The sequence below is a fragment of the Myxine glutinosa genome, chromosome 7 (genome assembly GCF_964187855.1).
Source record: "Myxine glutinosa chromosome 7, kmMyxGlut1.1, whole genome shotgun sequence".
Taxonomy (NCBI): domain Eukaryota; kingdom Metazoa; phylum Chordata; class Myxini; order Myxiniformes; family Myxinidae; genus Myxine; species Myxine glutinosa.
This window is the reverse complement of record NC_136267.1, coordinates 116,975,334-116,992,899: the sequence shown is the minus strand read 5'-3', so window position 1 is coordinate 116,992,899 and position 17,566 is coordinate 116,975,334. Positions and strand designations below refer to the sequence as shown.

The following is a 17,566-nucleotide window of genomic DNA, read 5'->3' as shown; positions in this document are numbered from 1 at the left end:
TCGTGTAAGAGCAGAGCTAACATTAATCACAAAAAGACAAACTGACACATAAAACATAATATATAAAGTGAGCGGGAGACAAGATGGGGAGAGAGAGGGAAGCACACAAGCACAACAGTGGAGAACAGGGACGTCGGGAGATCTGTGGGAGGGAGAGGGCTTGTGGGAAGAGGCATGGGAATGGGGGAAGGGGTTGGTCTCTTCAGTCCATCTTCATTGTGCTTCACTCGAGTAGCTGTCTTTCAAAGTTGGGTGCAACACTAGATTATGATTTGCTGCCCTTTTACCCATCCACTTCATAACCAAGTTTCTCATGCTAAGCGAAGCCATCCATCACTCAAATTTGGGACTCTTTCCAAAAAAATCTCTGAATGTCATTGTAACGGATAACCCTTTTGGAGGTACGTACACACATCTTCCTCATTAGCATTAACGTGGCGGTATAACATTATCATGTATCATATGAACAGTCATTTGAGGACACATGCTGTTTGTTTTCAAACCTCGATCATCATTTATAGTCGATACGAGCAATATTTTGATGATCACATCCGAACATGCCGAATGTGTTTTTTCTGCCCATTGCTGCTAAATGCAATCTTCATGCACCTGTATCATGCAGAGTATTCGAGAACCACCTCCACCTCCTGCTACACACAGCAGCAAAAACCGGTCCACTCCTCAGTCACCTCAGGGCTCTCCATACAACTCGCCGAGGCAGTCCCGGTCACAAGACTCTGGGTTCCTTCCTACGGGCTGGGAGATGCGTTACGCTCCCAACAGGCGTCCGTTCTTCATCGATCACAACACACGCAGCACGACGTGGGTGAGAGAAAAGCCGCACCTTCTTACTGGCGTCCATGTGTAAATATTTAACAAGTGATGTCAACTTGTATTATGAAAATGTTTTCCTGACTAGTTTTATCTGAGCAGGCAATATACATCTTTTTTATTTCTTTTTTTGCTCATCTGATGCTAATGGATGAGTTCGTATTTCACATGTAGGACAATGATTGCATTATTGGACATCATTGTATTTTAAAATGTATTACGAGGAAATTAGGAGACAATGGACAAAGCGACATTATATGGTGGGAAATGAACTTGGGATGGTAAGCTGTGTGAGATGGCAACACCAACCAACAACAACAACCTACTTTTAAAGTACAGTGCTATTAGATGATGTAAACAATATTAGATGATGCATTAGGACATTAGGACATTAGGACAAACATGCCTGGTGTTGGCTTAGCGGTTAGGGTGCCGGCTTGGGATCCTAGGATCCTGGGTTCGAATCCCGGTCGATCGCTGAATTAACGCCAGGGGGGTTGACTCGGCCTGTCATCCTTCCGAGGTCGGCAAATTGAGTACCAGCTTGCTGGGATGAATGATCCCGGTGTGTACCCGGGTTTAGAATAGGTGCACCGTATCCCTGCGCATCGCAAGAGGCGACCAAGGGTTGGCGTCAGGAAGGGCATCCGGCCGTAAAAACATTGCCTCAAACAGGGAACCATGATTGTCATGGGGCCCGCAAGGCTAACCCCTGCTCTAGCGGGGAAAATGGCCTTAAAAACGATCATTCTATTCTATATATTCATTAGGAGATGTAAACTGCTGTAAATATATTTTATTTGAATGAAAACCACCGAGGATGTATCAGTAGAAGGTGCTCTGCTGGGGCCTTCACAGGCTTCACAAAACTCAAATTTCAAAAGCAGAATTACTAGATCTGATCATTTTCGAAATTTTTCTTTCACTTCACATGCTAGATGTGAAAATTAGAATGTACCATTACGCAACGAATGTACCATTACGTGACGAATGCACCTTTGTGAAGTCCCCAGTAATGTCTGCAAAGATGTCATTGAGGGGTGTTGGTGTTGGCTTAGCAACCATTACCTTCCTGGATCAATGATTGGCTGAACAAAAAAATTACCAAGATGTGGATCAAAATTCATCATTTCGATTAAACTCCCATCTTGAAATATGTCTAACAACTGGAATTCTATTGTGAATTTGTTGTGTTGGCTGTATCATCAATGATGTGCAGTTATGCTGCTGATGCAGTGTCCTATAAATAAAAGCAGGAAGTGGGAATTTTGCCATGGTGCCCAATGTCCTATTTGTACAATTTTGTGGAGCATAAGGGGAAAGCATTATGGGATCTTTAACAACCACGACCAAATGTGAGAAGGTGAGACAGCCATCTTTAACGACCTAAAGCACCTTGTTTGCTTTGATACAAGTACAATACTACCTGAGAAGCACCGATATGAGTTCATCGTCTGTTCAATAATTTTCTTGAATTTCAAGAATCTCATTTTGCTTGCTCCTCACCTTTTTCAAATTCCACATATTTTACTTCTGGCCATTCACATTCATGGAACTGAACATTTCACTTTTCATTTAAAAAATATGAAGGATTTGAGCCAAGTCAGAAACGATCAGTATATGCATTAGGAGGATTGTAGTTTCAATCAAAACCTCCTGTGCTTTTCCCCCACAGATGGTACGTCAGCAACTTGACGCTTTTTCTATTTTATTGTCATTGTGTAGTTGTCACTCTCACTATTACTTCACCTCCTGGCACTTTGATGGCAGATAGGTGACCTCTGTTTTTCTTATGGCCTCTCCTCTAGCTTAGCTCCTTCTGCTCTCTCAGCCCTCTGACCCTCCCCCAACAACTCCAGGATGCACGTGTTTTTCCAGTAATCCCCTCCTGGTGAAACTTCAAGAATCCAGTCTGACTGCACATCTCACCTGTTTTGTTCCTTGCTTCTCATGTATGTGGCAACTGCCTGCCTGTATCTGTGCCATCCCAATCTTCCTTCCAGGGCTTCAAGCAGCCTGTGTACTGCCATCTCTTATCATCCACCATCCTTACCCACGATCTTTATTACCCACATTAACCAATTCTAACCCAACCCTCCTACTTGCAATGTTCTATTTTACCTTCCATTCTCTCTCTCTCTCCCTCTCCCTCTCCCTCTCCCTCCCTCCCGCTCTCTCCCGCTCTCTCCCGCTCTCTCTCCCGCTCTCTCCCCCGCTCTCTCCCCCGCGCTCTCTCCCGCTCTCTCTCCCGCTCTCTCTCCCGCTCTCTCTCCCTCTCTCTCTCCCGCTCTCTCTCTCTCTCCCGCTCTCTCTCCCCCGCTCTCTCTCTCTCTCTCCCCCCCGCTCTCTCTCTCTCTCCTGCTCTCTCTCTCTCCCGCTCTCTCTCTCTCTCCCGCTCTCTCTCTCTCTCTCTTCCGCTCTCTCTCTCTCTCCCGCTCTCTCTCTCTCCCGCTCTCTCTCTCTCCCGCTCTCTCTCTCTCTCTCTCGCTCTCTCTCTCTCGCTCTCTCTCTCTCCCGCTCTCTCTCTCCCGCTCTCTCTCTCTCCTGCTCTCTCTCTCCCGCTCTCTCTCTCTCACGCTCTCTCTCCCTCTCCCGCTCTCTCTCTCTCTCCCGCTCTCTCTCTCTCCCGCTCTCTCTCTCTCTCTCTCCCGCTCTCTCTCTCTCTCCCGCTCTCTCTCTCTCTCCCGCTCTCTCTCTCGCCCGCTCTCTCTCTCGCCCGCTCTCTCTCTCCCGCTCGCTCTCTCTCTCTCCCGCTCTCTCTCTCCCTCCCGCTCTCTCTCTCTCTCCCGCTCGCTCTCTCTCTCTCCCGCTCGCTCTCTCTCTCCCGCTCTCTCTCTCTCTCCCGCTCTCTCTCTCTCTCTCGCGCTCTCTCTCTCTCTCCCGCTCTCTCTCTCTCCCGCTCTCTCCCGCTCTCTCTCTCCCGCTCTCTCTCTCTCCCGCTCTCTCCCCCCCCCGCGCTCTCTCTCCCCCGCTCTCTCTCTCTCTCCCGCTCTCTCTCTCTCCCGCTCTCTCTCTCCCGCTCTCTCTCTCCCGCTCTCTCTCTCCCTCCCGCTCTCTCTCCCTCTCCCTCTCTCCCGCTCTCTCTCTCTCCCGCTCTCCCTCTCTCTCCCACTCTCTCTCTCTCTCCCACTCTCTCTCTCTCTCGCTCTCTCTCTCTCCCGCTCTCTCTCTCTCCCGCTCTCTCTCTCCCTCCCGCTCTCTCTCTCCCGCTCTCTCTCTCCCGCTCTCTCTCTCTCCCGCTCTCCCTCTCTCTCCCACTCTCTCTCTCTCCCACTCTCTCTCTCTCTCGCTCTCTCTCTCTCTCCCGCTCTCTCTCTCTCCCTCTCTCTCTCTCTCCCGCTCTCTCTCTCTCTCCCGCTCTCTCTCTCCTCTTATTCTGTTCGTTCATTCTCTTCCTTATTGTGTCCAAGAGTTACTCGTGTTCTATACATTTCCATGCTTTGCCCTCCCATTAAATCCCTGCTACCCTCCACAGTCCACACTCTTTCCCATTTGTCTCCAACCAACCACTTTCCCTTTAAATGCTTGTCCTTTTTAACTTTTTTCTCACTTTTTGTTTTTCCTTCTCCCTGTTCGGACTTCCTGTCTTCATTTATGTATATTTGTCTAATTAATTTTCTTCCTTTTCTTAGTATTGCTCTGCTTCTTCAAATATTGACATGTTTCTGTGGTTGGATTTGAGAGTAGGTTGAGGAGGGCGATCTATTAAGTTGAATTTTTTTTTGTTTTGATCGAAGTTCAAGAAATGAATGTGGGATTTGGGAGTGATATATGATTTCTCCACACAACGGAGTTCACCCAAGCAACATTATTCATACATCATGCAAACTTATGACTGTACAATGCGGAATTTTATTGTACTTATTCATGTACAATATTGTACATGTACTTATTCACTGTTTCAAAGACAACAGCTGCATACTTGTGTGTCGTTTTTCAGGAGGACCCTCGACTCAAGGTGCCTGTTCACATGCGCAAGAGGGCAAGCTTAGACCCGTCTGATCTGGGACCTTTACCTGTAAGTGTTTGCAGTCTTGGTCCAAATGCCATTGCCTACCAGTAGATTGGTGGTGCTGATTAAGTTAGAGAGGATGTGATGTCATTTTATGGAACTATTAATGGTATTCTAAATTACTTTACTCAGCAGCGTTGTGCTGCCATCTTATTTTTCTACTCCTGCAATGGACCTTGTTCGATACTTGTGCTTGTGGCAACTGTACAACTTAAATTTTACATTTTGTTATCCATTGTCTGCTGAATTATATGTTTATTTGGTTTATGGTTTTCTTTTTAATGAACTGGACTTAATGAGCCCCCAACCCCCTCAAACCCCTGCAACTTCCTTTTTCTACCTTTGCAGCCTGGATGGGAAGAAAGAACCCACACAGATGGAAGAACTTTCTACATTGACCACAGTAAGTGGCTTTGTTTTTGCACTGCTGATAAAAAAATTTGCACCTGGCGCATGTACCAGGGGTCCAATCCAAAAATAGTTGCATATTTTATGCGTCCCCCAATGTTGATTGCATATACAAAGTTTCATAAAAAAGGTTTTTTTTAATGTGGCCGTAATTACATTTTTTGTTTTGACCTTTTGAACCCAGACTCAGGGGTCAGGGCCAAAAATGATACTGCTCTCGCACCTTCTTGCCATGTGGTGATCACAACTAGCAAGTTTGGTGAATTTCTGTACAACTGTTTAGTAGGAGATAGCGTGATGGATGGATGGACGGACGGACGGACGGACGGACGGACAGACGGAGCCAATTACAATATCCACCCAATTTTTTTCAAAAGGCGTGGGGTATCATATGATATTTTGCACTAACCCAAAACCCTTACTCTCTCGTTTTTTTTTGTTTTTTTTTGTTTTTTTTTGTATACAAGATCGAGGCTCGTGAAAGAGCGAACATTAATCACACAGAAAGACAAACAGACACATAAAACAAATAACATCGGGAGCGTTAGAGAGAGGGGGAAGACCGAACACAAACACAACATTTGAGAGCAGGGACCGAGAGACATGGAGACATCAAGAGAACTGTGGGAGGGAGAGGGCTTTGGGGAAGAGGCATGGGAAGGGGGGGGGGGGGTGGGAGAGGTATAAAACATATGGACACTGCCAGGACTTCCAGGAAAGAAGTTGGAATTTCAAACAAGGTGGATCTGTGGTGAATTAGTGGGGGTAGAAAAGATCAAGGTTTTGGATGGGGGAAGATAAGAGATGGTGATGAACAGCTGTTTTAAAGACCTGGAGGGAGGAGTGTGATTGAAGTGAGTGTGGGAGTTTGTTCCAGAGGCGGGAGAAAAGAGGAATGAAAGAGTGAAGGTGAGCAGAGAGCCGAGATTTCGGCAGTTTAACCATCAGAGGGTAGCTGGCAGATCTTGTGCGACCTGTAGGAATATTTGGGGGACAGAGCACAGAGAGAGCTGGGGGAGAAAGGCCAGAGAGGAGTCGGTAGAAGACAGAAAGACCACCGACCTGCCTGCGGTGAGTGAGTGAAAGGCCCTCAGAGATAGCTTCATCGCGGGAGATTCCAATGATTCTGAAAGCTTTCATGCATATGTAGTAAATATATGGCTCCTAAAATCTGAGCGAAACACTTCCACCCAAATTTGAAGGTGAAGAAGCATAGCCCCACTGTCTCATTTTGTCTCTTTATGGAAATAACGAGATGATATCCAGATTGATCTTCTTTTTTTTCTTTTTTTTGGAAGGATGGCTTATTCTGTGATAGAACAGCTTGCTATTTATGAGTCTGCAGTTGCAGTGTCACTTTGAATACCACTTCCTTCAGATATTGGGTGCACCTGACACACTTGCACATCATTTTACTTAGATGATCTCAAACAAGAGCGCAGAGAGTCGGTAGAGCACACAGACTGAACAGTTTACGTTTTGTATCCCACTGATAGGCCGGATCTGGATCCGGACCTGAACCAAAATCGAATTGGATTGTTCCTGTCACCAAACCAACTCATCCACCTCGTGTTGTCATACATCATCCGCAACTTTTTGAAATATCATGCTATATATCGCTCTCAATGATGAAGAATCGATTTTTTAAAGTAAAATAATTCTCGTATTCGGATTCCGATCACAAAAATCGAATCTATTCTTGCTTATCAGTTATCACACACCAACTTGTCCACCAAGTGTCATCCAAATCCATCCATAACTTCTTGAGATATTGTGTTGTACAGTTGGACCCCGCTATTTATGGGGGGTGCGTTCCTGGAAAATCCGCGAATAGAGAAACCCACGAATAACGGGGCATTGTTTCAATGGAAAAAAGGGGGGTAGGTTCCCGAGTCGTGAAAATCCACAAATAGAGAGGACAAAACCGCGAATGGCGAGGCAAAATCCGCGAATGGTCAGGCAAATCCCGAGAATGTCGACGATAATCCGCGAAGGTCGATGAATATCCCAGAAATGGCAAGACAAAACCCGCGAATGTCGACGAAGGTCGATGAATATCCCAGAAATGGCAAGACAAAACCCGCGAATGTCGACGAAAATCCACGAAGGTCGATGAAAATCCTGTGAATGTATGCCGCAGCATTGTTTTAATAGGGAAAAGGGGGATACGTTATAGGTTCCCAGTGGTTCCTGATTCATAGAGGAAATTTTTTAAAGTTTAAAATGTTTTCGACCGCAAATGCACATGATTACAGTTTCACAAAAAAAAAGTGCTTACGAATAAAAAACAACAACAACACCAGGTACCATTTCCGATTTATTGAAGGAATGTGCTTACAGTTTATCAAAAGTTCTTTACTTTACCATGAAAGTAAAAAAAAAAACACAACACCATCATGTACCGTGTAATTTTATTATTTTACAAACACACGCAACTTTCAAATGATGGTGATGATGATGATGGTGATGAATTAAAATCCCATGAATTCCTCGAACTCTGAGGATGACCCAAATGATCGTCCTACAACGTCGTGCACTGAGAGAGAGGCAGGACAGGCAGGAGAGGTAGCAGTTGAGGGTGTTGGTGAGGACGCTGGTGAGGACACTGAGGGTGGCGGTGTTGATGGGGGGTGCTGATGGTGTTGAGGTGGAGGGAGCAGGGTGAAATAAATGGGTAATGAAGAGCTGCCTGGCAGATTGCCGCAGGTTTCGATGCAGCTCTTTGTAGGGGAGAAGCAAATCACCCCATCCCCTCTTGAACTGGAGGTACCTCTCCATGACTGGGTCAGCATCTTCCAACTTGTCGACAAGCACCCACATGCCATGCAGCAACTCACCCAGGAGCTGGACTGTGAGGTTAGACCTCGGCACCTCTTCCTCATCACTGCCTGCCTCCTCCTCCTCCTTCTTCTCCCCCTCCTCCTCATCCTCCTCTCCCTCCTCAGAAATCGTTTTAATGGCCTCCAACTCTTCTTCGGTGAGGTTGTTGCCATGTCAATGAGATCCTCCAACGCCTCAGGCTGCATGTCATCAAATCCTTCCCCTCCCAACTGCCGTGCCAACCCGACAATCACATGCCTCTCCTCAGTGTTATCAGGAAAGCCAGTAAGGTGTCTGACTGCCTGTGGCCACAGGTTGTGCCAGCACGTGTTGATGGTGGAGGCTCTCACCTCATCCAGTGACTCCTTGATGGTGCCGATGCAGTGGGCAGTGTTGAAATCCTTCCGACACTGCCCGATGGTGAGCCCTGAGTGATGGGTGTAATATTGCATCCAAAATGCGGAGAAAGGTGCAATGGGTGTAATACGTTTTAAACGTTGAAATCACACCTTGGTCGAGTGGCTGGATGAGGGAGGTGGTGTTGGGCGGCAGGAAGATCACCTCAACATTCGGGTGAGCCACGTTGAGGTTCACGGGGTGGCCAGGAGCATTGTCCAGGAACAAAAGAACCTTGAACGCAAGGTTTATGCCCACCATGTAACTCTCCACCTGAGGGACGAAACAATTATGGAACCAGTCCAGGAAGGTTGCTGACATCACCCAGGCTTTCCTGTTGGCCTTCCAAAACACAGGCAGAGTTTGCTTGACCTTGCACTTGAGAGCAGGTGGGTTCAGGGAACGGTACAATATCATGGGTTTCAACTTTTCTGCACGTTGTCCTCGATCCATATGCTGAGACGCTTCTCCATCCTTTCTATGTGGACATCCCAGACATGGGTGACCACCTTCGTACTTGATACAGTGCTCGCTTGAAATACTGTCACGAATCGCCTTCTCCTTCTTCCGCATGTAACGAACAGTGGATTCGTTAACAACATAATTCCTGCCCACAGAGGCTGCACTCTCTCCTCTCGAAAGCCGGTTGAGCAGCTCCACTTTCTGGCTAAGGCTCATGACTTTCTTCTGTCTCCTGGTAGTCGACACATCTCCGGCATTGGTCTTGCACTTGGGAGCCATAATTGAACGATGAGCAGAGCAAGTCAAAAACACAAGTCAAAGCAATGGGACGAGAACAATGATCTAGATCGAGGACAGCCTGTACTATATGTAGGATTGCAAGCATTGTGGGTATTGAGCCTATCTGCTAATTTCAATAATAGATTTAATGAAGCATTTGCACTCTATAATTCGTGGGGTTGACATGTTTTCTTCACTGATGGAACATCCCCGGAAGCGTTTTCATTGTGTAACATCTCTGATGATGCTTTACCGTAAATTGCAAACTGTGATCGATTTAATGAAGCGTTTGCATTCTATAATTCACAGAGTTTACTTTACACATCTGGTGGGATATCTTGCAAAGCTTTCGATTATAGTCCAGCTAAAATTCACAGCCACAAAAGCCATGAAAACGAATAGCGGAACCGCGAATAGCGGAACCGCGAATAGCGGTGTCCAACAGTATATCGTTTTTAGCACGATCACTCGATGGTGAAGAATCACTTCAAAAATTCTCTGATCTGGATTCAGATATTCACCAAAATTGAATCCCTGCCTGGCTGTCATACAAAATTGAAAATTATTTCAAACAGGAAACGTAGTTATTAAGGACATCATAAAGGACACAAACAACAGGCACGAATAACTAATGTAAAGTGTTAAATAAGGTGATGTAAAAGACGGTGCATCAATGGCGGTAAACTTCTGAAAAAAGTTTTTTTTTTTTTTGTACAGCCTTTAAAACTTTTATTTTATTTAAATTGAATTATGTATTTGAACACTGTCAAACATAAATCGCCTTCTTGGCACATCCAAAATCCTCAAGTTTAGCGCGCAGTACTTGGACAAAATATTACGCCATTTAAGCCATCGCAACTAATCAAACTTGCGCTCACACTCTTAGCCTTGAGGAATATAGAGATTCAGACAAAATGGCAGCTCGTAGGAAATAGAGATGGTGCTCAAAAACAGAAAGCAAGAGTTGAAAAGACCCTTCCATTGTCCTCTTTCTCAAGACAGTAAGTAAGATGTTCCATGCGCTCTTTAGTTTTGTTGTTCCTGTGTAGGGATACTACTGTCCATTGCACCATGCTCATCAATGTGCAATGCATTTACCGGGGAACTGCATTGAAGGAGGAAGTTATAGTTTTGGAGGGAGGAATTCTGACAGTGTATATGTTGTCGGTTTAAATTATAGGAGAGGAGGAGAGCACAGAATATATTAGCATATTTGCATATGTAATATGTAAATAACCCCTTATATGGACAAGGTGTTGAATGCATTGTAGTCAGGGAATATTGCAAAAATCTGGGAACAAATTCCTTACCAAGAAATTTCTTCACCAATGTGTTTGTAAGGGTGTCCACTAACACATTTCAAAAAGTTTAAATTCAAGTCCCCTAGGGGAACCCGTGACAGGGGTCAACAGGGGTCAATTACCTTTTTTAAGATCAAATTTTTCTTATATTTACATTCTGGGTCACAGTATCCGACAGGAAGCATCAAAATTATTCAAAGTAGGCTCATTTTAAAGCTAAGAACATATCTGACATGGTGATACCTAAAACAAATCAATATGTTAAAAAGTTTACACAATTTTGAGCAAAAAATAATAATTTTTTGTCATTTTTTGGGTAAAAATTAACTTTTCTGGTCTACAATTCGTCTTCTAGGTAGATACCCCTTCGTTTCATTTTTCTGAAAGTTTCCAGCAAACTGCCCAAGATATGCAGCCTTAATGTATTATAAGTAAAACATTCTGGTATTTATAAAATTGAAACTATGAAAGGTCACTGACCTTTATTGTTTTCCCTTATTGTAACATAAATTGTAATAACCGTTACAGGGAATCCGGAATCGGTTTACCATCGGTTCATCCGCTTTCGTGTAAGGGTTTAAATCGATACTGCTCCACAATGTCAAATACCTCAGGAGTCGAGGTCTGAGTCTTCTCCAGACTCTACATCATCAGGGATACAGTTCATACATGTAATGCCTGTACAACTTCCGCATGCTGAGATACACTTGACACCATTCTTCTTGCAGTTGCACCGCCGGTTGCTGCAATCTCCAGCACAATTGCAGGTCGTGAACCGGAGCAGCTCCTCAGGAGCCATGGGGTCTACTGTTGGAACTGGCTCATAACCACGAACCCCTACCGTCCATCCATAGTCACTGGGGTCCAAAGACATGCTCTGCAGCAGCATCCAGTCCCGGGTTTGGAGATAGGCACGGAGAGAATGCTGTGCAGCTGCACCCTCTGTTGGAGGTAGAGTCTCTGGTTTGATCAGCCCGGCCGCCGCCTTCCGCGAGAACATGTTGTATCGAATTGCACCCAAAGTAGTACCTGGTTCATGGTAAATGTGCTGGAAAATCGCAATACCAGCCCCGATCACCACGTCCTTAGTAGCCCGTACGTCAAGGAAGATGTCCATATGTTCATCAATGTCCCCTGCACAAAACCTGTCAAATAGAGGCGTTTTCCCGTGGCCCCCGATTGCAGAAACCGTATCACAACCGGTGAAGGCGTGAGTAAAGAGCAGGTACCGCCTCTGTCTTTCACAGAGAGCTTCTCGGATCCTCCTGACATCGTAAGAGCCCTTCGATGTGGTTAAGAAGAGTGGATGGTTGGTGCTTGAGCTATGGTGTACCAGCATTATCAGCACGTCCGCGTCTTCCGCCCGCACCTGAAAATAGAATAAGATATGAGCAAAGCGTCTTGAATTTTGCAAACACGGTGAACTTAACAATTGAAAAGTTATTTAACTATGCTACTCTTCTTTTCTGAGGATAAATGCACTTTCATAACAATGTGGCACATCAAAATACAATTGACGTTACAAAAATGACGTTCATGTGTTTACTGATGCCCAGTGCAGCACAACATTTGCATTTGCCAAATTTAAAAAAAAATAACATTGCCTCTTCTTTTTTTATTTAACTCAGTTAATGAGTTTTATATGTGCCAATGTCAAGTTTTTTTTTGTTTTGTTTTATCAACACAGAAACAAATCAAAAGTAATCGTAGTTGATGTAAGTAAAATACCTACACAAAATTTTACTAACCTCAACAGAGTCATCTGTAGCAGCAGCCAGTGCCGCCTCACAATCGAAGTGTCAGCATCATTGTCACACTGCTCCACGGTGATCTGACATTTCCGGAATGTTGAAGAGAGGAGATGGATGAGCTCACTCTTGTTATGAGTGTTGTCCATGAACTTTGCCTTTTGGTGTCAAATGTATCATATCCGGTCGAATCTGTAGATCACAGCAGGAGTTCTTGGTACGCCGGATGTAGTCGTGATCTTTTGGCGAGCTGTTATAGCCATCGAAGACAACAGTGATCTTCTGAGACCGACGGCCGAGACACTGCACGTAGCTCAGGTAACTGTCGGCAATCTCCTGCCAAGTCTGACCTTGTTCCCACTTCACCATGTAGATAAGCCATCCGCCATCAACCACCAGACTGGAGCAGGCTTGGTCAGTGAGGTCAAGCGGATCGGTCAACTCCTTCAGGCTAGTCTTGGAAAAGCCTGCCTTGTTCGCCTTGTTCATTTTCTGATCTTTGTTGCTGAACAAGGACAAGGGGAAGGGAGTCAGCTCATACTTTAAGCTTGTCTCGACTGTCATATGCCGTTGGGCGAAAATTATCAGTCGGTTGAACAACTTGAGTGAGTTTAGGTGAATCTTCTTCTCATTGACCTTGGGAATCTTTCTGAGCGATGACAGGGCCTGTACCTTGAACTTCACCTGCATGGTCGATGTCACTGACTTTCCGTCCAGCTTTATCTGCATCTCCCTCCCTACTTCAGACGCTCTCTCAGCATTGACTGTGTCATCTGCAGTGCTCGTGAATCCTGTTGAGAAGGATACAAGCAAATGCTTGTCTCGATCGTGGTCGAAGGGATTGTTCTCCTCCAACCACTTCAGGGCAAGTCCAATCGCTTCAGCGTCTCGCTTCATCCGAGTTTTGGCAAGGTCTTTGTGGAGTGGACCATGTTTCTTGGCACCTTCCTCCATGCGCTGGTTGACATCGGAGAAGTGTTTGAGGGTTTGTACCCAGCACTTGTGGCCAGAATCACTATTCCTCATCCTCCCTCTGCTCAAACCACCTTCTGACTTGGCCCCCTTCATCAGTTTCTGCTCGATACAGATGTCACACCAGGTGCCAGACCAATCATGGCAAGAGTAACGGACAACGTGATTCCCGTGAGCAGTGAAACTTTCGAAGGTCTCCTTGTATCTAGGCGAAGTTTCGAGTTGCTTCATCAGCTGACAATACAGCCGTGCGCCCTTGGCGTATTGATGATGCCCCGCAGCTGAAAAGGTGTCCAGCATCCTGGTAACAATGCAGGACAGGTGCCCGTCGTGGTCTGCAAGTCGTTCAGTTTTAATGAAGATCTTGATGACATCGACCATGTAGTAATACTGCACCCAGAGTGCAGGCGTTCTTCCTCCCTCGGCGAGTCTTTTGAAAATTTCTTCAAACCTCTGTTCAAATACTGCAACTATTGGCGCTGTGTGTCTGGCACCCATCTAGATGCACTGAACCCAGAGAAAATGCGTCGTCTCTTCATCTGTGCTGACTCTTTCTCCTTCCCTGCTGCCCCTGCAATAAATCAAATGTGAATTATTTTAGAAGTTTGTTCACATGAAATATCACCAGTATTTAAACAATAATGTTCAGGTCAGTAAATAATTATTCCCTGCCTAGTAAAACAGGTCGCACTTACGAGTTGACTTCATGGTGACCTTGACAGACATGTTGTACAAATCACGTTTACACTCGAAGTGGTATCTCAGTCTTCCGACATTCCATGCCTCCTTCATGCGCTCCAAAATTGTAGCATTTCCAACCGCTTCTGCATACGCCAACAGAGTAGGGTAGCCTTTAGGAGTTGCCTGTGCGAGCTTCTGACCTGGTGTCTCCGGGCCTTCACAGATGAAGCAATTGAGCGGAGGTGCAGGAATAATGTCTACGTCCATACTGCTAGCCTGTACTGCCCTACAAAGGAAAAAGCTAGGGTTAAAATTTAGGGTAACAAAAGAAAAATACCTGTAACGGTTATTACAATTTATGTTACAATAAGGGAAAACAATAAAGGTCAGTGACCTTTCATAGTTTCAATTTTATAAATACCAGAATGTTTTACTTATAATACATTAAGGCTGCATATCTTGGGCAGTTTGCTGGAAACTTTCATAAAAATGAAACGAAGGGGTATCTACCTAGAAGACGAATTGTAGACCAGAAAAGTTAATTTTTACCCAAAAAATGACCCAAAAATAATTTTTTTTGCTCAAAATTGTGTAAACTTTTAAACATATTGATTTGTTTTAGGTATCACCATGTCAGATATGTTCTTAGCTTTAAAATGAGCCTACTTTGAATAATTTTGATGCTTCCTGTCGGATCCTGTGACCCAGAATGTAAATATAAGAAAAATTTGATCTTAAAAAAGGTAATTGACCCCTGTTGACCCCTGTCACGGGTTCCCCTAGGGGACTTGAATTTAAACTTTTTGAAATGTGTTAGTGGACACCCTTACAAACACATTGGTGAAGAAATTTCTTGGTAAGGAATTTGTTCCCAGATTTCCCAGATTTCTGATAATATTCCCTGACTATTAGGTTATGTACGTGAATACAGTGCATCAATAGATTTGGGTACGTTTAATTCCTGGCAGCATCGTAAAGTTGTGCTTTATGTAGTTGGCACAATGTTTTGTCAAATTATAGATGCACACAAGCTATTGTTGGGTCATGATTTATGTGCATAATGTGATTGAGCATTATGGATGCACGTGTGGTTGTATATTCTCTTTATAATCCACCAGACATGAAACGCACACAATGGGAAGATCCAAGATTACAAAACCCTGCCATCACAGGACCTGTAAGTGCTTTGCACAAAACCTGCATTTGATGCAATGGCGCATGTTTTTCTCTCTCTTCACTAGTGGTTTCTATTAATTATAGCCCTGCCCATTGCAACTGGTGTCTGTCGGCTTTTTCCCAGGCTGTACCATATTCCAGAGACTACAAGCAGAAGTACGACTTCTTCCGAAAGAAGCTGAAGAAACCCGTATGTTCCTTGCAGTGTCACCTTAAGATTTGTGTTGTTATTTTCCATTGGGCTTGGCTATCTCACCAACGTCACATGTTATGAACAAATTGAACTTCATTCTTTATTCCTTCCTTTTGTCTGATATCTCCAAACTGAATCTTCATTGAATGAAATGCGTCTTCCTTTAAAAGGTTTTAAGAACATTTTTTAAAAATGCTTCTCTCTCCTTATTTCTCTGTCAGCAACATTGCATGTGTTCTTCTTCATCATGATCTATTCCTTCTCTTCCTCTTCTTCTTCTTCTTCTTCTTCTTTATAAGGCTTATTTCCCAAACCTGTTTTGCTCCTAAACACTGGGTCCATCAACACTCCTCCCATACCTACAGGACTACTTTCCTCTGTGCCTTCAACAACCATTCATTCCCCATGATGTCTGTCTCTAAATATCTAGATTGTGAATCTTGAGATGTCCAGTTTGCAGAGGTGGTCTGCACACAATAATATATTCCCCTTTATGTCCATTGATGGTGTCAAGCATCTCCATATGTGGAGGTGCTTGTAACGGTTATTACACTATCCTGGCAGGAAAACCCCACATCACTTACATACCTACGTCTTTCCAACCCCAACCTTTCTCTATGTCCTCCTCTTCTGCATCCCCCGGATTCATGTCCCCTCTTTCTGCATCCCCCTCACCCCACCCCCAAAGGGGATATTCAAAAAATATGTAATGCATTGGGGGGGTGGGGGGTGTATGTTCCAGCCTTACGGAGTGCTACTGGGGAGGGAGGGGGGTGGAGAGGGTGAGGGGGTGTTTCCAGTACCCGTTACGTCATGCTAATCAATTAATCAATGACAACTTTGTTCCAGACACCCTTCATTTAAAGACGCAAGTTTTTAATAATACACAAATGCAATACATTCATGATGAAAGCAAATCACTTTATTGAAATTCTACCATTGCTATTCCATCATTGCTTTTTCCACAAACACTTGATGTCATTTGCAAATGAAAGCAATTGAACATATTTAGAAACAATTTCATCACTCCCAGCGATTACTCCTATGACATCATTACAGGGATTCCGAACTGCTGTTTGATCTTATTAATGGTACACTGTTCACCTTTACTTTTTCAAATATAGTTCATAGTAACTGAAAAAAACAACGGGATAAATAGCATCCCAGGATTAAGGTATGAAATAGAGGGATGGTGGGGTTGTCTTCATCGAGTGGTACGTAATATTTTAGGGGGTGGCTGGTTGAAGCGTTAGAGCGTTGGAGGGGGTGGGGTGTCAGATTTGAGGAAAAGATGCATTATGTAATTTTTGAATGGCCCCTCAAAGTTTCCCCCTCACCACACACACTCACACACTCTCATTCACTCACTTACACACTCACTCATTCACTCATTCACTCACTTACACACACACACACACACACACACACACACACACACACACACACACACACACACATATGTATATACACAGTATTGGAATAGTAAAGTCAAATTTGTTATTATTGCTATTTCCTCAAGAAATTTGGATTTGAGATCAAAAGATGAATATGAGTACAGAAAGTCATCTTTTATTTATTGGTATTTATATGGTTTTGTGTTTTACCATTGCAGAACAATTGCATGTTCATATATATATATATAGCACGTTTTTGGAACAGATTAACTTAAAATATACTAAAGTATTAAAATAGTTAGTATTTGGTTGCATATCCCTTGCGTGCAATAACTGCATCGAGCCTGTGGCCCATCAACATCAACAAACTCTTCGTATATTTCTTTGAGATGCTTTGCCATGCTTTTACTGCAGCCATTTTCAGTTGTTGTTTGTTTTGGGGGGTGTCTGACTTTAGTCTCCTCTTCAGCAAGTGAAATACATGCTCCATTGGATTTAAATCAAAAGATCAACTTGGTCAGTCTAAAACCTTGCACTTTTTCCCCTGATGAACTCCTTGGTTACATTGGCAGTGTGTATTGAGTCATTGTCTTGTTGCATGGTGAAGTGCCACCCAATGAGTTTGGAGGTATTTTCTTGTACACAGACAGACAAAATGTTTTTGTACACTTCCAAATTCATTCTGCTGCTGCCATCATTTGCATCATCAACAAAGATGATTGAAGCCCTGATGATTCACCTTTAAAGCGCACTCACAACTTGTCGACTGGTCTTGATGAGATTGACAAGTCCTGGTTATGGTAGTGCAGTCATGGATTTCTAAACATGAAGCAAACAATCTTGTTGTGTGAGGCTGTGTAAATGGACGCAGTATTGTGGCGTTATTAATCTGT

General features: G+C 44.1%; 1 protein-coding gene across 8 annotated transcripts in view; it reads left to right on the top strand.

Moving 5' to 3' along the window:
- The window catches only part of LOC137431527 (E3 ubiquitin-protein ligase NEDD4-like), a 274,005-nt gene that overhangs the window by 223,315 nt on the left and 33,124 nt on the right, over positions 1-17,566 (top strand). For all 8 annotated transcript variants that reach the window (XM_078782180.1, XM_068122932.2, XM_078782179.1 and 5 more), the window contains 5 exons: positions 623-826; positions 4,772-4,849; positions 5,192-5,246; positions 15,029-15,087; positions 15,211-15,276. In XM_078782180.1, the coding sequence (XP_078638306.1) occupies positions 623-826; positions 4,772-4,849; positions 5,192-5,246; positions 15,029-15,087; positions 15,211-15,276 (462 nt within the window). The remainder of the gene's footprint in view (positions 1-622; positions 827-4,771; positions 4,850-5,191; positions 5,247-15,028; positions 15,088-15,210; positions 15,277-17,566) is intronic.